The 23713-nt window shown below is 45.2% G+C and overlaps 1 protein-coding gene across 1 annotated transcript; it reads right to left on the reverse strand.

The window, feature by feature from the left end:
* Positions 1–2009: 2009 nt before the first annotated feature.
* Positions 2010–23165, reverse strand: DMBX1 (diencephalon/mesencephalon homeobox 1). Its single transcript, XM_015870545.2, has 5 exons — positions 23010–23165; positions 13223–13388; positions 9857–10035; positions 8025–8379; positions 2010–7555 (listed from the first exon to the last, which is right to left on the reverse strand). Exons 2-5 carry the CDS (start codon positions 13374–13376, stop codon positions 7155–7157), a joined length of 1089 nt encoding a protein of 362 aa, XP_015726031.1. The 5' UTR covers positions 13377–13388; positions 23010–23165; the 3' UTR covers positions 2010–7154.
* Between the last annotated feature and the right edge of the window lie 548 nt (positions 23166–23713).

A 23713-nucleotide genomic window follows, 5' to 3' on the forward strand; every position in this document is an offset into this window, starting at 1 on the left:
TTTGCCCTTAATGCAAATAGGGAAATGATTTTTTAATCAGGTAAGATAAGGCTGAAACATGATAGATAGAGTTGAGGTTATTAATGAAATACAAAGAAGTAGCCTGTAGGCCCATAAACTGTTCTTAAAAATAATGCAGTAGTAAAAAAAAATGGGTTACTTGGGGTAATAACAACGTGAGAGACCCTTGATGCAAATCTTTGTAATGAGTGCATTTCGATGAGTGTTTGAAAAATATATATGTATTTATTTGCATTGATATGTTTATATGGCTTTACATATCAACTTAGTCAGGAAAAATTGAATAAAACGTCTCAGGTCTGGGAAATGAGAAGAGATTATGAAAAGCAGATTTAATACAGCACCGTTTTTTGATGTTTGTGGCACATTTCATCACATTGCCAGAGACACCCAATTACACAGCTTGCAGAGTAATCAGCAAATGGAGGATCCGAAGGAGAATATTAACTGTGGTCTTTTTTCCCCTTCCTCCTCCTCCTTCTTTAGCAAATATTATGTTATGCTTTATGGAAATGGATCAAAATGCCACATGTGCAGTTAATACTGAGCTCTGGAGCTCTTTCAAATCTTATTTTTCCCCTCACATTGTATTTTTCTGGAACAAACTTTCAGACATGGCTCTTAGGGCCAAAATATCACCTTGAACTTCCTGGAAGTTTGGCTTCCAGTTTTAGCAGGTGGCAGAATTTACCTTGTCGACCCTGTGCCACAGGCAAAATCAAGTCATACTCATAATTGCATAGAACCATGGTGATGCCTGTAGATAGTGAGCACGATACTTGACAGCCCTGTCGCTTCCTTGCTCTCTTTCCCAAAAGGTTTTTAATACTCAAAGCAAAACTGTAACAGCAGTCGAAAAGGAAATCTGTTGATTAATAAAGCGATGTGACCCATCCTCTCATTGTGGGCACAAACAGAAATAGTTGTAATCTGAGGCAATGGTGGATGACTGACATTTTGGGTGCATGTGATCAAATGATCCACAAAGGCGCTGATAGAAATGGGTCAGAGAAATCAACTAAAAATACTGCAGGCAGGTTGTTCTCAGACTGTGTTCATATTCCCACTGTTCCTGGCTCTCTGCCTGGTCTAAGAGAAAATCACTTTTCTTGAGAATGTCAGAAAAGACATTAATCACGATTACAAATGAACTTGCTTTACTTTCCCAATTATTTTTTTCCCTACTGCATTTTTTCCACTAACGTGTTTCTGCACTTGGGAAAAGAATCTAGGAAGTCATATTGGTCAAGTTTATGCAGAAGACACTCTGATTAGTTTCTTTTTCAAGTGCTTCAATAACAGATCAGTAAAATCTCAATAATTTCAGGAAACACTTTTTTTCACCATCAGCTCCATAAAGCATCAAATTAGATCTGTAGCTGAGGTGAAAAATCGTTGATATCATCACCAGGTTCTTACCCAAACAGAAGCTTCTCCATCTCTGTGATGTTCTGACTAAATCAGAGAGTAGCACTATAAAGGAATGAGTTATGCTATATTGTCAAGCACAGCCAGTCCTGGCTTTCTTGACCTAGAAAAGGCAACAGATCTTCCATTAAAATACTAGAAAAATCCCCAAACTATAGGAAAGCCCCAACCATTTGAGAACAGTCAGGTTTAACCTTTAAACCTAGCTCTCAGTTTGGTCACGTCTCTCCCACCAGCACCCCATCAGACATGACTTTGTCTCTTGGTTTGTGCTGGAAAATGCCTGGCAAGCAGACCCATTGTGCCTTCCCTTTCAGTAGCATCTGTGTCCTGCAGCCAAAGGGGATTTTTCTTTGCCACCTCATCTGGAGGCAGTGGACTCTAAAAGCAAGATGCTGATTCCTTGATCCCCATGAGGTTGGCCATTTGGTGCCTTCCCCAAATGATGGCTGATGGCACATGTCACCACCAGCAAGGACATGTGGAAGCGGTGCACAGGGGCACCAATGCCTGGCCCATGCTAAAAAACCCCTTGCAGCCACCACTGACAGGTTGAGCTGCTTGCACCCATGCCAGTCTTCTTGGGTAGCTGTCAATGAAGGATGCACAGAGTAAATTTTTCTTTTCCCCCTTTTTATTAGTGGTGTATGAAAACAGGCAATAATTTTACAGAAAGCAGGACTGGCACAATTGGTACATAGCATCATGCTGCAGCTTTTCTGAAATGAATATAAACTCTTTTTTTTTTTTTTCTTCTTTTACCTATCAGAATAAATAAATATGATACAAGTTTGAGTTCCTCAATAGTGAATTCTAAAGCACAAGTTCATACACTACAGCTCAATTTTACAGCAATCTGTACAGTATATTACTTTGTTTTCCATTTTGTTTTCCTTTAGAAGCCATTGTTTCTTTGCAAGGTAGGTTTGACACACAAACACGTTTACACATTGGAGTTAACTGTATATCTTGGGTCAGAAGCTGGGAAAAGATTGATTGCCTCCTGGCATGAGAAGAGAAACCAAGAAGTAGTTTTCTTTTGCACAGACACACCTAAATTTCTCCAGCATGAGAAAGACCTGCTCAATAACTAGCATAGTTTTAAAAGGCTTTGGCCATTTGTAGGGCAGCAGATGCACTATGGGTTTTGCAGAAGGCTTTTAGCCTGGAGCCCAGACTGCTCCAAAAATAAAAATATATTATATGATTCTGTTAATATATGACAGATGTTTTATTCTTTACAAATTAATGTTGGGGCTAAATTTTGTTTGAAATCGGTGCAATTGCTCCACCGTGGCATCGGAGCAATTCAAAGCAGTGCTGGGGTCTTACTTTACAATCATAGAATCATAGAATGGATTGGGTTGAAAGGAACCTCAAAGATCATCTAAACCCACCCCTCTGCTATGAACAGGACTGCCAACCACTAAAGCAGGCACCAGATGAGACTGCACAGAGTCCCATCCAACCTGGCTCTCAACACCTTCAGGGACAAGGCATCTGCAGCTTCTTGGTTGGTTCTTCTGAAATGAGAAATGAGAAAGACTTCATGACCTGGGACGTATCTGAACTTACAGGTCCCATTGGCACAACCAGTGTTGGCATTAATCAGAGCTCTCATCAAAGAGAGGCATCCATTTATGAAAGAGGTGACACTGGCAGCTTGGCTTGTATATCCCTTCCTCAAGCAGCTCTATAATCCAGGGGATAGCTTGGGGTGAAACAGTGCATCTGAGAGGTCTGGAAAGCAAAGGATGTTTCATCATCACTGGGCTGATTTGGGACATGGTGAGAATCCACACATAATTTATTGTTTGTTTGTTCATGCTTTGCTGGATTTTTATTTTTCCTTTTGGCAACAATCTTTTCCTATCCTTCTATCATAAGTCTGGATTGAAAGCAGATCTACTTGGAGAAATAGCTTTTTTCACTCAATGGTAAACACAGGAGGTGTACTGCATTGCTTTGGGACAGGTCGTAAAAAACCAGCAAGGGGTACACGGAGGAGTAAGGAAGGAGGGATAGAAAAATCAACACGGCTTGTAAAAACCAGCGGGAAATTTGTGTAATTGAATCTTTTTAAGCCTAATTGAGTTATGTTTCATAGCTACTGTAATTAAACTAATAGAATATGGTAGATTTGAATTTATATTTCCTCTCTACAGATGTTTGTTTAATCCTTTTCATGTGAACTCTTCTGAAATGTCCTGATGTTGCTCTAAGTTGTCATGCCAATGGAAATACCATGTATGGCACATGGGACAGAAACAGATCCAGTTCCCTCTGTGTCCAACTGCCCTTGGCTGGCTGCAATGGTAACAGAGATGCGGAGCTGCTAGAATTCCTTGTTACAAAATGCCTCAGTGAGAACAGAGATGCAGGGAGAGCTCCATTTGTTGAGGGATATTTTTACGTTTGGGAGCATTTTTGTATTACTTGCACATTAAATGATGATTTTTGATGGGAAAAACTTGCATTGTTCTTTGTTCCCATATAGAAACAAAGGATAAAGGGTAAAACCTAAAGGGTATTTCCATTTGTTTGATGTAAAAAGAAAAACAATGTAAAAAAGGGGAGAAAAAAGCAGGTTTTTTTCCCCTCCCAGCATCATTACAAGTATTTCTACTGCACCATTTAAATACCTCTTTCATTTTATTAATACATATAAGACTTCTCTTGCAGAGCAGGAGAAATTTTGCTGCAAACTCCTACCCTGCATATCATGACTTGTTTTCTCATGGGCCCTTATTCTGCACAGACCATAGCTAAAACCCTTACAAATTCAATAAGCAAGGGCTGAAGCCATGGCTGGTTCACCAAGGAAAGGAAGTGGATCAGATCTCTGCAGGGACAGCAAGGGGAGGGAATCTTCTTTCTGTTCTGTTTCTGAGACTCCATCAACAGATTCACTTTCCCAGATAGCTCAGAAAGGACATGGAACAAGCAGAGCTCACCTTCACCATCAGCAGTCGGGGAGGTTTGCATCTGTCCTTTTCACTCAATAATGTTTTCAGGCTTTTGAAACATGAAAAGGAATGACACAGTACCATTCCCCTCAGTCTTTCCACTGCATATAATATATACAGCCTTGAATTGGTTGGGGAGTTCCTCTTTATATTTTTTTTTCCTATTTTTTTCCAAATTCCCAGAGGCATTAAAACAATTTGCAGGAAAGGGTCTGCTTTGACAGATAATTCTTTATGAAGTTATACAGGCTGGGAGCCTGAATTCCTGCTTTTTGGACTTCCAAATCAGTTTTTGCATTACGCGTAAGCTTGCTCTCATTGTGGATGTTTTGGTGAATTTGGGCCATAAGTAAATAAAAATTAAGAAAATCAGCACTAAATATCTCAGTGGGTTTACACAGGTTTGAGGCAATAGCGTGTTTTGTTTTGTTTTTTCCTGTTATTTTAAAATATTACCTAATTTAATCCCAATTCAGAACAATCTCAACATAAGAAATGTGATGTGGCTGCATTAGATGGAGGCAGATGAGCAGAGAGATCCCATGGAAGGGCTGTATTTGTCCCGGTAATAAAAAGGGTGACTTATGGCCTTTTAGAGAAGAAGAGGACAAAAACAAAACCTTTGTTCTGATGTCTCTGGTTTGGGTGAGAGGCACCCAGTGCTACTGAAGTGAAAGCTGGGATGTTCAAAGGATCTTTTTGGAGACAGTAAATGTGCTTTGGTGGTTTTAATTTAATTGAGTCCTTTGAAAGTGGCAGCCAAAAATTGACGTCCTACAAATGCATTTGGTTTTGGCAAAGCTTAGAATTCTGCTGGTCATGGGACCCGATCTGACAAAGTCAGTAAAACTAAGGAAGGAAAGGCCCAAACTGAAGCATTTGGCAGAGCAGAACTATTTAGGGAAGGTGTTCCATTTACCTTGGAAGCTTCTGCGGTCAGTGAGCTGCCCTTCCCTTTCTTGCTACAATTTTAAGAGGGATAAAGCATCATTTCCAACCAAACTTGGCTATTCTTATGTCTCAGTTTAAGGGATTTAGATGCATTATTGGAGTTGAAAACACCCTTTCCACCTCGTGTTTAAAGAGGTAAATCAACCCACGGCTTCTGCATTAGTATGAAGTAAGGCAAAAGCAAGAGGCTATGCACAAGTTGCCTCTACATTTCTTCTTTAAATCAAGTAGGGACCAGATGATGGCCTGCAGTGAATTAGCCCAGCATGTTCGTGGCAGATCCAGCTGACACCCTTTGGATTCCAACCTAGCACCTGCCACAGAGCCAGTCTGCATTTTTGGTCCTAGGCAATATTAGATTAGATCTGGGTTTCCTCCCTCCCTGCTGCTTGGTGCAGTGAGTTTAAAGGATTTATTTGGTTTGGGGAAAAAAACAAAAAGACCTTTGGGTTGGCAGAGAGGTTGCTTCTCAAGAAGGAAAAACACTCTGGGTGGATTAGTAAAACGAAGGGTCACTCCAGAGAAATGAGGCCAAAACTGTGGACTGAAATCACTTTGGAGTTGGTAAGTTATGGTTACTTGAGGACATTGTACCTTTGGCAAGCGTTATCCACTCCTTGCTGCAGAGAATAGAAAGCCCCTGCTTATCACCCCACTTGGCCTCCAGCACTGCAGCATTTTTCACTTGTTACGTTCTCACTTGCTAACCAGGGTCTGAAGCTGCGCAGCTTGAGGGTAGAATTTGGTGATCGGAGCATATTTCTAAGAACATCTTGCATTAATCGTGGTTTTGTCAAGGAACCATATAATTCATGGTGTATGAACACAGTGGGAGTTCATACAAAGTTTTTATTGTTCTCTATTGTTGAAGCTAGACCAAAATGCTCTCCAAAAAGAAAACCCCATAATTTGTAAATAGGGGAGTTTATACTTCACTGAAGGCCAAAGAGGAAACAATCGAGTCAAAAGTAATTGTGTGAATTTGGCTTTCATTTTTCTCCCCAGCCAGCAGTGTTTGGCCAGTATTTTGTCCTCTGTCTGTGAACAAGTGCTATTAGAAAGTAAAGGAAAAAATGCTTGCCTTTTTGGAAGTGCTTAAACAGGAAATTCACCATTGCATCATTTCCTGGCTGTTATAATACCAGCTTTAGCAGAGAAGTGGAGCCGTGAGTTGCATAATGGTTTTTCTTTGCTCTAAGCACCATTGAGACCCTGAACCCAAGAAGAACAACTAGCTGCAAGCTGAGGTTGGGAGCGTGGCTGATTTGTGACTTTAGGACTAGCTACGAAAACTGAGAGAGAAAGGGGAATAAAAGCGAAAGAGGCCACAGTTCTGTAACACTGGCAGTAACATACAGGCGATTGATGCTTTCAACATTGTAAACTATGTACAAGACAAAGCAGGACTCTTTGTTTTCCCAAAGAATGCACTGACAACAGAAAAAGGTGTAAAGAACACAAGTTGGCACATTATCGCAGGGATGAGGTGAGGGGGCTCTTTCTGAATGTTACAGGCTTAACTCAGAGCAGTCCAAAGAGACAGTTCATCTATCTAAACACACATCCTCTCCCCCTTCCTCCTTAAATATTTAAAGAAGACTACTAAGCCAGTAGTAATGTCTGATGCAGCTGTGGTCCTAGTAAGACGTTAGTAAATGCAAAGTTTTCCCTGATAGGGAGCACCTTACTCCAGGAAGAGATGAGGGTGGTGGAGGGGTTCCAGGAGTGATATGTCTGGTTCTGACCTCTGGTGCATCTTCTTATGGGCAATGGTTGCCCGTCTGGCAGTCAGTTGGGTAGGGTGTCAAGCCCAAGGGATGCTGCATGCTGCTTTGCCCGGAGCCTTAGGTTCTCAATACTCGTTGTTTTACTGTTCAGGCTTGGAAGAGAGCTTGAGGCCTGCAGGATGGGTGAGGACCAGACCTGCTGAGCGTGGGAGAGAGATTGGTAGTACGACTGACAGTGCAGGGAGCTCAGAGGCGCCATGTTGACATTCATGCCCAAGTAGGGCATAGCAGACGGTGTCCCCATTTCAAAGGAGGAGTAATGGACCAAGTTGTTGGTAGCTGCCATGTGCTGGCGGAATTGTTCCTGCAGGCGGAAGAGGCTCAGGGGTGAGGAGGAGTAGGAGTGAGTTTGAGCCAGGCCACTGCTAGATGAAGGAGTCACAGTCGCGCTGATGGGAGACTCTGCATCAGGAGACAGAGGGAATAGAGGTTATTTTGGCAGGATGGATGTGGGTGCTGATCTGCACCCAGTAGGGTTCAGACTGAAGCAAGGTCTTCTCTTGTGCCGCAAGATTGCAAAAGAGAAGAGTTGTATTAGCATGGGAAGGCTAAAACATGTGTCCAGTCCAAGCATCTTATTTCCTAGAAATGGGGTTGATAACTTTTCTGTGGCTTTCTCACTCTTAATGGACACTGTTCTCCCCAAGCTGTAACCTGAGCAGAAGGTCTTTGTTCTTTCTGCCATTCTGCTTCAATAAATATCACAGCCTCCATAGGACACATTTAGCGATGGGGACAAGAAGACAAGTCTGGGCAGCCTACATGCAAGCACCCAGACCTTAGGGAGTAATGCTCTATACCCAACCACCAGCATCTCCTTTGGATACACCAAGGTCCCGATCCCAGTAACCACCAAGATTCTGCCCCTCACCTGCTTTTGGGCTCGCTCTCTTGCAGTTCAAAGCCTTGCCGTCCACACCAGGGCTCTTGTCCACTTTAGCCTCATCCAAGGTGCTCTTAAACTCCTCCTCTCTGTCAGTCTGGTCCTCGGGTGCTGACTCGCTGGCTGACTGCTCTGATAGGGTTAGGTTGAGGTCCGTGCTCACCTCACTTGGGATGCTCTGAGTCTTCTCAGTGTCAGGTATTGTGGACTGGGTCTCCAGCACAGGCGGTTCTGTCTTCCCCTCACTATGGCTGCCTTCACAGTCCTTCTGCTTCTGCAGCTGCTCCTTCTGCAGGCTACGCTGCTTCTTCCGGAATTTGGCCCTTCGGTTCTTGAACCAAACCTTCAATGTCACAAATGAAAAAGGGGAAAAATGGTGAAAATCACCCACAATGCCAAATTCAGCATCATTCAGTAGGGCAACTTCAGGAGACGCCCATGTATGAAATACTGCGGTACCGCTGTGCCCAAACCTCATTCCACTTTGTTGTGTTTTAACCTTTTGTTAGAATTTCTATGAGTAGCACAATAAATATATCTAAAAACATCAGTCATATGTTTGTTCTTTAAGACACCTCATTGTTTTGTTTTGTTTTGTCTAAATTAATCAGGTTGTTGCATCCAATCAGAATGACTGATAGTTTTGTTTGATTGTACTACACTGGAAAGTGTTCTGAATGGTGATTGACAAAGTCATTCTGAGTGCATCAAAACTACAGAAGAGATAGTTAAAGTAAATCATTATAATCATAAGTCATTACAGGTATAGGCTGGTATATTGGAAATGAATCTAGGGAAGGGGAGGGAGAATCTGTCTTTCCTTATCTAGAAGAAGGAGACATGGATTGAAAGAAGTATATTTGTAAGTATTGTTAGTGGGGTTTTTTGGTTAGTTAAATGAAGAAACAGAAATGATGAAGGTCAAAATAGCTTGATTTTTATATAAAATAATTATCTTTTTCCACTGTTTGTCCCCACTGAAAAGCTTGCTTTTAAAGCCCAACAATGCAAGAACCGCCCCACCAGCAGGTTAAGAAGCAAGTTGCACAAGTAAAAACTTGAAAAAAAAATGAAAAAAAATGAAAAAATCAAACCTTGGCCTGAGATGTTACAATTATTGACACTGGTGGAAAAGAGCAGATGGAATTACTTGGGTTTCTGCTCCTCTGAGAACGCCAGAAAAGCCTTGCAAATAAATAAATAAGTAGACTTCTGTTGATGTTTCTAAAATTTCCCCCAAAGAAATGTGAAAGAACAGATGAAAACCAGTGTGTGCTTCAGACAACCCTAAATTAAAAAAAGACGCTGTGGGTTCAGAATTTCTTTAGCATATGTTGTGACTTCAGCTGAATGGTTTAGGAGTTGGGGCTCTTTTTTTGTGTTTGGTTGTTTTTTTCTCTCCCTTCACTGATAATTTTACCTGCCACAAAATCTTTAGTTACACTGGGAATATCTTGAAAGACCAAGAGAGCTCATCAACCCTCTGGGTCCATTGTGACAGGACAAGGGGAAATGGTTTATATCTAAAAGAGGGGAGAGTTAGATTGGATATAAAGATAAAGGGTTTTACAATTAGGGTAGTGAGGCACTGGTGCAAGCTGCCCAGAGAGGTGTTGGATGCCCCATCCTTGGTGATACTCAAGATCAGACTGGACCAGACTCTGAGCACCTGATGGAACTGTAGGTGTCCCTGTTCATTGCATGGGAGTTGGACAAGATGGCCTTTAAAGGTTCCTTCAAGCTCAAACAATATTATAATTCTGTAACCCCAACACATTCATTTAATCATCCCCACTCACAAACCCACGTAACAGCAGTACCTGAACTCTGGCTTCAGGCAGATTTGTGCACATAGCCAGCCGCTCTCTCATCACTACATCTGGATAGTGTGTCTTCTGGAAGGTCTTCTCCAGTGCCTCCAGCTGTTGGGCAGTGAAGGCTGTGCGACTTCGCCTTTGTTTGCGATGCTGGGATCCATAACGTGCCTCCAAAATGATGTCTTGAAATGTACAGCCGTTGGAAGACAAGAAAAGTGGCCAATTTAATTATTGGAATTTGTATGCTGACAGTTGAATGAAGCACTTGCTAACACCAGATGAGTCAATACAGTGGTGTTTTCGTGGGCTCTGGATGTAATAAAACTCATGCATGCTTTTTACTGGTTAGCTGAGGTGTCTGTGGAGGTAAAACCTAGGACTAGGAAGCTTCTTCTGGAGCTGAAAACTATTTCTATAATAGGTGTGGGAACTATTGAGACACCTGAACTAAATTTGATTGAAATAAGCCAGTGTCAGTGATAGGCTTCAGTGCTGCCATGACGTGGTGTGCTGATCAGTGGGGAGAGTCCATGCAGCTCCAACTCAGCTTTTCCAAGCCTGTTTTGTGGCTGTAGCTGCACTAGAAGATATGCGCCTTCCCAGAAACCAGGCTGAGCTCGCTATTCTGTAGTGTCTTGTGTGTTGCTCATTGTAGTCTTCAAGGCATGACACTAGAAAGCTGTCTTGGGCTCCATTTCAGGAAAGCACTTAAGCTCATGTGCTTTTGTGTTTAGCTTGAAAGCACGTGCTTTACTGAGCATGGACACACTCCAGCATCTGGGGTAGAAAAGGCAGCCAGGAACCCAACCCAGCTCTGCTGATGGCAAGCCGAGCTCATGTGCTGAGCCCTTCTTGGTAGAGAAGCTGCTCAGAGGCTTTGACACTGCAAACTGCGCTCACAAAATTGAGGGCAGAGAAGAAATTCAGGCTGGGGAAAATCTGAGGCCCACGTTTAAGGGCTTATTATTTTACCACAGGCGTTATTATTGCACAACAGTTGGTGGGAGTAGAAAGATCTTAAATCAACGAAAATAAGTTATTTTAGAATGAGAAAAAAAAAATCCCTACGTTACTCAAGTTGGGACATGTTGTGCTTCAGTGCTGGAATGAAACGCTCAGTCTGGCGAGAGGTTTGCTCTCAAAGAGGAAAATGCAGAAAGAGCTTTAGCGGTGTCTGGTATCATTTTTAATTCAGTTAAGAATGTGACTTCCAGTAGAAGAGAGGGATAAACACACTAGAAAACAACCTACCAGGAAGAAAAATCATCATTATCAACGTGAGGAGCCAGATGAAGGCTCTCGACGCTGTTTGTTTGTGCCTTTGTCATGAGTATCGTGGCATGAATGTAAACAGTAAAAGAAAACCTGCTGTCAGGCCAGCCCTAGAACCACGCAGCTGGATTCCAAATATGTCAGCTAACGAGCGTAGCGAATCAGCCCTGCACTGCTCGAGCATTCCTCTTCCCAGCTTCCAGCTGTTTCATTCTAGGTCAGCATTTGCAGCGCCTTTCCGGGCTATTGCCAAAGCAGTGTGGTTTTGGCAACCTGGAGAAGACTTGATTGGGGTAAAGGGCTTCGGCCAAATGCAATATGGTCCTGGGTGTGTACAAGAGACCTTTGTGTTCAAGGTATCCAAACTCTCTGGGGAATTAAAACTGGAAAAAGCTGCCACTTTGGAGGCAATAACCTGAAGCTGAAACTACTCCTAAATGTTTTACAGAGCTAACAGTTGTGTTTCAAGAAGAAGAAAGCAGGAGAAAGGACGCTGTTTTAACACCCTACCTGGAGGCTGTAATACTCCCAAATTTCTAGAGCAGAGTTAGCAGCGTTAGACCAACCAGCTCCCCAGAGGCAGCAGCTCATGCATTAAGTTTGGCCACTCCAACGAGAGCTCACCAGCAATTATTTTAATGTTTTTACTATGTTTTCAGGCTTTGTGTAAGAAGGAGAATATAAATTGCAGGTGAGGCCTTGCAGTTACAATCAGAAACCTCTGTTTTCTGACTTAAGGTCGTTTGCTTTTGTGCTGCTTTATTCTGACTGTCCCTAGAAGGCAAATGAGATCTATAACCCTGCACTGAAAGATATTCAGAAGTAACAGAATGTGAAGCAACTGCAAAGGAACCAGCTCATAGGTATGTAATGCGTTTCTTCTACCAAAGATAAGCAGACAAGGGGGCTGCGGGATTTAATTCAGAAAGGCTTCCAGGTGGGGCATTAATTTTAAAGATAAGAGGTTGAAAGACCAATTAAATCTCCCAGTCAACAATACCAGAAGATCTTTTTATTTCATCATTTTATCTTCCTCTTCTTTCACCCTAGTTAAGGTCAAAAGCATTAAGTCCTCCATGATGTAGTATAAAAGATAACAGGTGATGACAAAAGTCTTTTGTGAGATACTTGTGTTTAGGAAAGGGGCACACTGAGACCCAAGGTCTGGGAGGAATATTGTAGGTTTGGGATCATCCACTCCCCTTTCCCACCTACGTGTTGGAATGGTTAGGGCATGAGAGAATGGGTGATCAGGACAAGCAAAATGCTCACGTGTCCTCACTCTGCAGCCGGTAGTTAATAGAGACAGAATCAGTCTCCTCTCTCCTCTCTGAATCCCTTTTTTTGAGGCAGTGACTCCCAGTTCTGCCCAATAGCCTCCCAGAGATCCCGCTGACTGCAGTGAATGGACCAAGGAATCATTTTAAGGAGGCCACTACTAGCATTTCCTTCAGCAGATGGATAAGGGAAATTTACTGCTGTGAAGACTTGAGTGGTTTACTGATAGAGACCAAGACCTTCACCACCTTGCCTACATGATATACTCACTTGAGTGAACTGTCCTGAAAGTTCACCTTTTTTTTTGTTTGTTTGTTTGTTTTTTGTTGGTTTTTTTTTTTTTTTTTTTTGTTATCAATAAATCAGACAGCTACAAAGCTTGCTTAAAGCAGATGAGCAGTTCTTAGTTGGTCAAGTAAGATGTGTCTGTTCTGGAAAGGGCTCTAGAGCTGCATCCACAGCAAAGTGATAACTTTAGCTTCAGCATACTACTGCAATGCTTCTGCTGCTTCCTGTGTCAGATCTGGTCTGCCACACCACATCCAAGCAGCAACCAGAGTACTAATGAGGCTGCTGTTGGCCATTTGAACTGCAGAAGACTCTGACAATCTCAGCCAGGTTTGGGTGCTTATGGTAGGCTGAAAAGCAGAGCAGTTGGTTTTGCCTTATCATAGTATGAGTAAATGTTCAGGTCTCTATCAATTACAGGAAAACAGGTCAAGTCAAGAGTTTGTGTTCCCTACTGAGAAAGAGTTCTGCAAGGTGTAAGAATCAAGGGCTTTTTCCCAGGGAAGGGCAGAAGCCGTGGGTTGTTCTTACCAGCCAATCTCTCTGCCAGGGTGAGGGCGTGCACCGAGGGCCGGTAGTCGGGCGCGTGCTGTGCTTGCTGGGCTGCCTGCTGGTGCAGGTTGTACATGGCGCTCAGTGAGTTCATGGCATGCAGGGAGTATCCGTTCACCCCATAGTGCTGCATGGCGACATCAACCTGCAAAACAGCAGCCAGATCTTTGGAAGGGCTGATCCCAAACTAATTCCCAAACTTGCAATGGCACCAGGTTTAGGGACAGATGCTCCTAAAACACCAATAATACCAATATGGCTACCAAACTTAGAGATCAATATCTGACTGTATGCTACACATGATATGCAGAAGGGATTTTTAAGCATTGTCACATACGTACCATAATAAAAATCATATTATCATTGCTTTTAATGAACCAACCCAGCTCCATCATAGAATCAGCTGAGTGTTTCTTCCTATCATTGCCTACAGTGTGCTGTTCCACACACCCATTGCTAAAATGTCAGACTATCTGAACCTACTCACATGTAATTTATTTCCACCCATTTTCCTTAAGGTTGTTGGTAACAAAACCCAAGCGATAGGAGGAAAAAGAAAAAAGAAAAAAAACATGTAGTGTAAAGGAAAATAAATCTGTAGCTACACCATTTACACCTCTTAGAAAACAGTTCTGACCACTGATCATTGGATCATTAGAGGGAGGTAGCCTGACTCCTGCCATTTTAGGAGAGCATCCAGAGAAGGGCAACAAAGCTGGTGAGGGGGATGGAGCACAAGTCTTATGAGGAACGGCTGAGAGAACTGGGATTGTTCAGGCTGTAGAAGAGCAGGCTCAGGGGAGAGTTTATTGCCCCCTACAACTACTGGAAAGGAGGTTGTGGTGAGATGGGGGTCAACCTCTTCTCCCAGGTAAGAGTGATAGGACAAGGGGGAATGGCCTCAGGTTGCGCCAGAGAATGTTCAGGTTGGATATTAGGAAACACTTATCTGGAAGAGTGGCAATGCATTGGCACAGGCTGCCCAGGTAGGTGGTTGAGTCACAGTCCCTGGAGATGTTCAAGAAACATGGAGATGAGTACTAAGGAATATTAGTTTAGTGGGCAGCACTGGTGGTACGTGGACAATTGGACTAGATAATCTTAAAGGTCTTTTCTAGCCTTAATGATTCTATGGTTCTATATCATACGCTTACTGTGTGATACAATTTGAACTCATAGGCAACGTTAACTGAGATAGAAAACAGCTCCCATTTAACCGTCAGCTCCGAGCAAGCTCCAACCTCAATAAATTAAATATTTAAAAGACATCATACAGCAATTTTTTTTAATGGAGAAAGCCATTCATCAAGCCACCGCTGTGTTTCACAAGCTGTCGAATAGTGCTTACACTGGTTAAAATAATCTTTATATTTCATTAAGCAACCAAATAAGCTGATCCCTCCCCACTGGCTGTATAGATGGCTTTAATTTCCAGAATCTGCAAATGCATCTTTTATGTGTCTGGCTGGTTGGAGAGCCTGGGAGGAGGCTGAGCGCAGCCACCTGCATATTGCATTTCACCTTATGTTGTAGGAGAAGCTCCCTGCTCCTCTCCTTTTAAGCCCAACATTACCAGCCCAGTCCCAAAAAACTCCTCTGCTACTGCTGCTTAATTTGATGCAAAGCAATGTGCAGATTTATGACTGGTGATGAGAACTCTGCTATCCTTGAGCACTCCCACTATTCCCTTCCCAACATTAGCCCCAGAAGCCTCAAATTCTCATGAATTCATAGCATGAGTGGTGTGATTTTTTGCACTTAATGTAGCATATAGGGGAAATTTTCCTCTGAAAGTCAGTATTGTCAAACACAGTGACTTTGACTTCTCAATTTGTATAAAACACTTGAAAATCCCCTATTTAACCATATTAAGGCAAATCATTATGTCCTGAAACAAAATACAAAGAGGAAAAAAACAGGTGAAAACTCCTGTTCCTTTTGACCTGTGTTTCTGCATGCACTGAGTTGAAACAGTCTGAAAAGAATAGAACAATCTTAAAACTAGATATTGAAGTATTCTGCAAAGTGCAGAGGAAAATAATAATAATAATAATAACAATAATAATAATAACAAATAAGACCTAGAGCTGTACTAATTTCACTCAGATATTCGGTTGAGGGACATTTTCTGCTTGCTCCTCTCTCATTCACCCCTTCACTCTCCCATCAATATGTCACCAGTCAGTCTCTGGCTTTGCACGCCAGCTGCATGTGAGGCATTCAACAAAAATACACAACTGACAAAACTCGTTAGGTCAGAAATGTATCGATTGCTGCAGCCCAAGTGTCACGGAACTGGCCTCAGAGCTCACATCAATGCCGCAGCGCCGTCCCCATGCTGCGCTGTGCTGAGTGAGGACGTCCATGGCAGCTTGGCTGTAAGAGAAGAGTAATGCCAAACCAGCACAGTGCTTATGCTTCTGTGTGTTATCCTAGAATAAATACCTCTACTTCAAATGCTTTGCCAGGGCTTTGGGTCATTTTCATTTTTCTCTGCAATTGGCTCTTCCCGATACCGAGCCATCCCAAGCTCAAGAAACAGAGACTAAACTTCAACTCTCCCTGTAGCAGATGAGTTGGAAATGGATGATCTTGATGTCCCTTCTAATCTGAGCTAATCTAGGTTTCTAAACTGACAGACCTACACAGGATCCTCAGAAGCCTTCATGAAGAATGGGGCAATAAAACCTACGAGGCACAGGTTGCCCAGCGAGGTGGTGGGAGCCCCATCCTGGGAGACACCCAAGGTCAGGCTGGACAGGGCTCTGTGCACCTGATGGAGCTATAGGTGTCCCTGTTCATTGCAGGGGAGTTGGATATGATGGCTTTTAAGGGCTCCCTCCAACTCAGATGATTCTTTGACTATATGATAAAGAAGACAAAAATTTTCTTGGAGGGGTCAGGAATAGGATGTCAAAGTCCTCATTTAGCTGGTGGACACTGCGGGGTGTTCTCATTTCATTACATCTTTCCAAAAACTGGGGAGCAGTGGAGTGTATAAGGGCTTCTTTATATAGAAAGGGATAAACTGCACTAAACAAGTGACATCTGGATTTTGACAGCTCATTGGTGGAAGTGGATTTCAACACCATCCTTCATTTCTGAAGAAAAAAGAAGAGCCAGAGATGCTCTGCATCAGGTCTGTGCCAGGAAGCAAGACACTGCTTGGGAATGGGAAAAACACTGGGGAAGATCAAACAAGAAAAAATATGTAAAGATATGGAAAAATAGCCTGGTGCTTACTGGGGACCTACGGCTTGTTGTTGGCATTTGGGATCCTGACAGCAATATGGGAGCAACAATGCCATGTAAAAGCAAAGTTGCAGTCTTGCAGCCCAGCAAATCTGCTCGGTCAGTGCGAATTCCTGCTTGCATTCGCTTTGCCAAGCACAGGAATCTGGTCACTATTAACAGGGGAGAACAGAAAGCGGTTTGTGCTGACAGTGTCCCCTTTATTACTGCTGGCAATAAGCCTCATCAAAACCGAAGTCACAACAAAATATTCCCCCCCTCCGAGGGCTGCTCTGCTTTGTGATTTCACGCTCCGAGTCCTTACTCAGAAACACTTCAAATCAGCAAGATGGATAACAAATCTCTGCCCCTGCGTATCTGACAGCACAGGGAAAGAGGCTCCATCCATAGGCGGACAGATGTTTTATATGTACTTGGTGCTAAATGAGTTACATGCCTACGAGGTTCTGAACAAATGGTCCTTGCAAGAGGTTTTCTTCAATCTTGTTTTTTTTTATATCCCTAAATCTTTGTACAAAGGTCCAAAATCATGTAAGATAATAACCAGCCTGCCATAAATCAGTTTTGTGCCTCACATGAGGTCGTTCCCTCAGACATTCAGTAATCTCACCTTTGTAGGGGATGAAATATAAATAATTTCCAATACTGCAACACATCATATTTTCCCATTCAAACGTCAAGTCTGAGACCAACATGCACCATAAAACCACCCTAAACAAAGGGCTGAAATCAAGAAACAGCTCTCAAAAAATAGAAAAAAATAATATCAAGATTCCCCATTTCTAAAGTACTGATGATATTTTTTACATCTGTTCAAATTCTGGGATTGAACCACCTTTAATTTCTAAGCACAGAGTGAGATCTTAATTACACCTGGTCTGTCTGGACAAGCCACAGACCAGTGAAAGCAGAACTGGAGTTATTAGGTTTGTAGGTTTTCAAAGGCAAACCTGAGAGCATCCTGCTGGGATGGGGAAGTTTTAAGGCTCACAGGACATGGTGATGTGAGCGGCTGAGTGCCGAGCCTGGCTGCAGCAGGAACACTCGTTGGTCACTGTGATTTTTATTTAAGGCTTTTGGGAAATTGCCTTCCCCCCTCCTCAGATATCAGCACCAAGTGATTGATAAGACAGATCCTGGCTAAGGAATATCCAGGGTCTTTGCTTGCTTTGAGGGCAGCCTCTCCCAGTCAAAAATAAAATAGAATAAAATAAAAAAGAAACACACTCACTTAACCTATTTTTTGAGTCAGGCACGGCTTTTAAGGCTTGGTCCCCAACGATGTGCAGTGCAGAGACAAGGCTGGGACTGCTAAACATCACCATGGTGCTCACAGTGCTATGCAGGTGAAAATCAGTGCTTGCAGATCGGTTCCCTTGGAGGGATTCGACCCTCAATAAGAGATCCTGTATTTCGTGTTGAAACATAAACATTTTCCTGGGTAAATAAGCTCACGATACAAACGTCTCTACTTCCAGGATTTCATTCTGCTTCCATCTCAATCAACAACAAAAAACTTAAAACCACATTTTTAGGCAGATTTTCTCTGATGAGCGCTGTGGTGAGACTTGAACTCTGCAGCCCACCCGGTGCTGAGGATGGGAGCACACACAGCCCTGTGCTGTACCCATAGATATCAATATCACACTGAGCTGGGCTCCAATGGACAGCACGACTCGCACCTCTCAGCCCATCCCTGCCTCCAACCTGCCCTGTGGGGTAACCCTGAGGATGCTGAATTCACCAACAGATTGAAGTGTTTGACTTGGCTGTTTGTATAGGGGAAAAAAAAGTCCTTTCCCCCTTGCCCCTTCCAAAACAAGCATGTTTCTGGCTCAGTTGTATTTGTATGTGGGTTGTCTGGCTCGGCTCTTCCTCTCGCTGTCATGAAAATGGCTTTGCTCAAGAAGCACCATTTTGTTTGTCTTAAAGTTGATTCTCCAAACCTGATAACAAGGAAGACTCAGAGATCCCAAGGTGCCTTCAGGACTCCTGGCAGCACCAGGGGCAGCCCCTGGAGGTTCCTACCCATCATGAGGTGAGGGACACTAACTGTGTCCCCTCTGCTCTCTCTCCAGGCAGAGGACAGGGACAAGCACCTAACATCACTGCTCATCCACTGACCCCCAGGTTCTGGGTGTTAAACTGAGAGCAGATGAGCACCACACCTTTGTGATATGCAGCAGGTTTGTGCTTTATTGTAAGAGTTTGCCCCATTTGGCACAAGAAATGAGTTTTCTAGATGCTTTTCCAGCTGCAAGGTTGGCTATAAGGCAAAATGACAGACAAGTCAAATGATGAGGGATATGGTTTGGTGCTAGTGGTGGTGATGGTTTGGTGGTTAGACTAGATGATCTTTGCAGTCTTTTCCAACCTCAGTGATTCTGTGATAATAATAATCTTGAAAGGAAGCCCCAGCAAGTCACGCAATTCCAGGCCATTTTTAATACCTTAAAAGAACAAGGCAGATGTTTCAAGTTTTCCTCCTTTACAAGAATAACAACACCAATATTCCTCCTTCCACTTAAAAAACCTCTACTTCTACACCAGGACTTCGCATGAGCTGGAGGGAGATGTGACCCCTTGGAACCACTGATGGGAGCTGGGGGGAGCTGCAGGCACCATGACTCACCCCATCCCGTAAGTGCTTGGCTGCACACATCAAGATGAGCACAGCTGCCAAGGTAAGCGATGCGCTTTGGCCACCAGCAGGTGATCTGAGCCCACAGGACAGGCAGAGCAGCTGAACGCCCAAGCACCCTCTCCCCATAAAACACTTTGCAAGTTGTCATCAGGGCGGATTAAAGCAGCTTTCCCCCAAGCAGTGTTTGCTCTGGCTGCGATCTCTCCCTAAGGAGCCGTGCAGCAGCTACCAGGAGAAAACCACGTCTGTGCCGTGGCCCACCCACAGCCCTGGCTGCAAGCACTGCTCAGCCCTATTCCCACTCCCTCCCTCCTTAGGGGACCTTATCCTTCCCACGGGCTGTGGCTGTGCTTTGGAACCCATAAATGAAAGGCCTGATCCCAAACCCAGTGGAGTCAAGAGAAATAAGAAATAATCAATCCCAGAAGCTTTTGTGCTGGTGTGGGCTGGACGCAAAAGGCTAAAGGTTTTGAGCAGTCCTGTTGCACTGTGAATTAATACTGATACGTATGTAGCTGCATCTCAATGTTTTGCACATGTTGCAACAGGCATGTTTCAATGTGTTACCCTAAAGTAAGGCAATTATCAGTAGCTCTGTAGAATAAGAAAATTCTGGCTTTGCGTCTTCTTAATGTTTTTCACTTAATGCTTTTGTCAAATAAAGCTGTGTTTCTGTTCTGATGCAGGGACTGGAACTCAGCACTGAATCTCAGCTGACATCCATCAATGAGCTGGGTTTGGGATACCCCTGAGAATTCTCCAACCGAATGTACCTGCAGCCTTAGAACACGTTGCTTCAAGCTGAAGCATTGCCCTACCACATCAATAACCACATCACATCATGGGAGCTACGTCCCACACCTTTCCTGCAGCATCTCTGCTTTGGCAGAGCTGGCAATGGGGATGACACAGAGGAGAGATGCCCTGCTCCTTCTCACTTCCTTTCTTTAGGATGCCCTCTTTTCTCAGCAGAACTTCTTTTAAAGGAGAAATTCACGGCACAAGGATCAAAACTCTCTGTATTCACTCATCCCATGACTACATTGCTTCTCCCTGACAAGCAAGATCTGCTCTGCTCCTTTGGTGCAGGTAGAAGCAGCAGCAACACAGAGAACATCCCAACTGCCTATTGAGTTATGTTTAAATTACCAGGAAAATCTGGCAAGCCACTCTACCTGCTTCCGTACAACAACTTTGGATACACGTTTGCATTGAATACATTGGTGAAACTTAATGCAGCCACTCATCAGCTGCGGGGTAGCTGAGTTGAAGCTGCTCACAGTCGTTCAGGAATTTTCTGCTCTCTGTTATGTACCTAAATGGAAAAACTGAGCTTAGAAACACCATCCAAAAGCCAAAAGGCTGTCGCACACGGGGACATGGGACAACCCAGCCTAAGCGAGTTGCCCAGGTCTCGGAAATTGGATGAAAAAAGGCAGGAATGGCTCGAAAAGGTGGGGAAAAGGATGTTTAGTGGTCACCCTACAGACACTGCTCAGCGAGACCCGGAACGTGGCCTCTGCCGGGAGCAGATTTCCCCCCTCATTTGCTTTGTGCTGCAGGGCAGAGGTGTAAGGAGAGAAAAGCCCCTCCAGCTCTGCCTTTGGGGGAAGCGGGAGGCGACTGCAGACAAAACTGTTATCCATTAACATCCAATTATCACTTGGTCCAAGCCATTAATTATAAATCAGCCTCCTAATTGGGATAATTAGCTCTCTGCTACTTAATGTAGTATGACTGATGCGTTTGGAAAGAAGGTAATCACTCCATTTGTTTAGCGTTAGGAGAACAAATCCAACTCTCACGGTTTAATTTCAGCCTTAACTTCTCTCCATACCCACCCCTCCACCCCCAATCCCCCAGCAACACGAAGCGCTCACCGCAGCCTCATTCATTGTCCGAGGGTTGCGGGGAGGGGTGCACGCAGCCTCGAGGGGTTGGGGCAGGGCTGGGTGGGTTAATTGCAAAGAGTTAATCGGAGGGGACGGGGTTGAGTCCCGGTGGGACCCGCAGGTGCGATGGCTATGGAGGAAGAAGGAAGCACTGTAGCCTCCCCCCACCACCCCGACCCGGAGCAGCTCTGCGTTTGACGCCCTTTTAAAGGCGAGCGGAAAAAAAAAAACTTTGCTCCTCGCTAATTTTCTTCTCTTTCTTCTTCCCCCACCCCCATGCCCCAAGTCCCCGGGATGTCTCATTAATGCCGGCTGCTCGGCGAGCCGCCGATGGCTGCGGGACATGATTAGATATTTATTACTGTCATTTACATGGAAAACTTGAGCTAACCAAGTGGAACTGGAGGGGGCCGCCGGAGGGGACGGGATGGGGCCGAGAGCAGAAGATTTCTTCTTTTCTTTCTTATTTTTTTTTTTTTCCTCCCCCCGGCACTGAACACAGCCTGAGTCCGACCCGCCGGAGCCCCACAACAGCGGGATGAGAGCTGCGGGGCTGAGCCCTCCGCGCTCCAACGCTTTGGCTGCTCTTTTCGGAAGGGGGCCGAACAGGGCCCGCATCCCATAAGGATAAAGAGGATTTTCCCCCTTTGGGCTGTCGGGCGGGTTGAGACCGAGACGATCCCGGAGGATAACGGGGATTTGGGCCGGGATGCGCTGAGCCGGGTCGCGCTAAAGCTCGAGGGGATGCCTCCGAACTGCGCGTCCGCCTGGAAATCAATGCGAACAGCAGCGGAGGAGCGTTCAGGGGGCGGGGGGGCACAAGGCTCCGGGCGGGGCACTTCCATGGAAAGTAAAAAAAAAAGGAAAATACAAATAATAATAATTATTATAATAAAGGCTGTCGCGGCAAACCTCGGGGTTAAAGCGCATCTCCCTCGGAAAACGGACTTCTCAGAGCGCTTTTCCTGGAGCGCTTCGTTTTGCCTGCAGGATGGAGCCATCCATCCTCCGGGAGGGACCCCCCACTCCGGTGAGGTCCCTTCGACCTCTACGTGTCCCTGTCACGGTAGCCGCGGTCCCGGTGTCCCTTCAGCCTCTCCTATCGCGGACTTCTTTCCCTCCCCCCCTCCCGAGCCGTTCTCCCGTGGCCCGAGGGGCGGCTTTGGCGGAGATGTATGAGATCTCAGGCAGTAAAAATATGCATGCTGCTCCCCGTTTGGTCAGCCCCGTAATGGAGGTGTAAATAGGTTTCGACTGCGGAGCCCTTCATTCATCAACCCAGCGTGACAGCGCGGGGTCGGGGTTTATGTACCTCTAAGAGTGAGAGTGAGGAAAGTAACCTCCCCAGATCTTTGGGGGCCAGTGCCCAACCTTGAGGGATTTGGGGGGGGGTGATTTCCCATAGAAACATACCGTAGCACTGCGGAATTTCGACGCTGCCCCCTCTTTACTTAACTTCAGCGGCACCGGCAAGAACCCCGTTGCCCCCCACCCCCATCCCATGTCGGGACGCAGCGCTCCGTCCCGGCTCTCTCTCACTCACCGATGGTTTCCCCACCCGGCGGCTGAGCCGTTTATTAAAACATCGTTGTGTAAATGGAAGAAAGTTGCTCTCACCCGGATCGTGGCAAATGCAGGATGCGCAGCCCCCACCCGTACCTCCCCGGCTGCCAAAACGCCCATCGCCGCCGTCCCCGACCGCACAGCGGCCCTACGTCTAGAGTTGGGTTTTTAACCTTTTTTTAATATTATTATTATTATTTAAGAACGCACGATACGCTCCAAATAGAAGAAAACAAAAAGAGAAAGAAAACGTGCACCGCAAGGAATGGGATCTGTGCTGTGCTTCCCCTTCTCGCCGTGCCCGCGTCCCCGCGAACTCTCCCACAGAGGAACTTCCCTCCATCCCACTCAGCCACCCCTAAAACTCTCCTTACTTCCCCCACGGAACCCACTCGGGTGGGTGCTGGGATCCTACCTGGGGCGGCGGCGAAGCCTCTCCGCCCGCAGTGGGAGCGGGGACACGCGTGGGGAGCGGGCGCGGCTCTGCGCCCCGACCCTCCCTACTCCATCCGTCCGCGTTGCCTCCGCGTTGCTTCCGCGCCCGGCGGAGCTGCCATCTACCGGGAGGCAGCATTGAAGAAGGATTTTTAAAAGGAGCTTCAGAACGACCCGGGAGCTACCCAGCAGGATTTTCAATGGTCCTCCATCCTGTCAATCAAAACGGGGCAGCTGATAGATTCCCCCCCACCACCCCCCTTTGCCTTTCCCCCTCTAACCCCCCTCTCCATCCCCCCCCTTCCACCTTCACCAACACTTCTTACCAGTCATTTACTCCAAGCCGAGGTGTAAACGCCTAATTAAATCTCTGGGAGCGGACGGGATGCTGCCGGAGGGAGGAGGGTTGAACCCGGGGGTGGGGGGTGATGGGGGTCTGTAAGGCATAGGGGAGGGAACCTGTGTCCCCCTCCCTACTCCCTGCTTAACAGCACGCCCTGAAGTTTTCCTCTCCCCGATAATCTCCCTGCGTTAAATCACTGAGCTGCTCCCGGCCCCCTCCTGTACCCCTCTTTTGAGACGGGACGGATGAAATTGGGGACAATGCGAGGAGCCATAGGGCTGGGAGCAGCTCTGAGAAGGAAACTGAAGAAAGAGGAGGCGAGGGGGGGACACTTTAATAGG

The sequence above is a fragment of the Coturnix japonica genome, chromosome 8 (genome assembly GCF_001577835.2).
Source record: "Coturnix japonica isolate 7356 chromosome 8, Coturnix japonica 2.1, whole genome shotgun sequence".
NCBI lineage: Eukaryota > Metazoa > Chordata > Aves > Galliformes > Phasianidae > Coturnix > Coturnix japonica.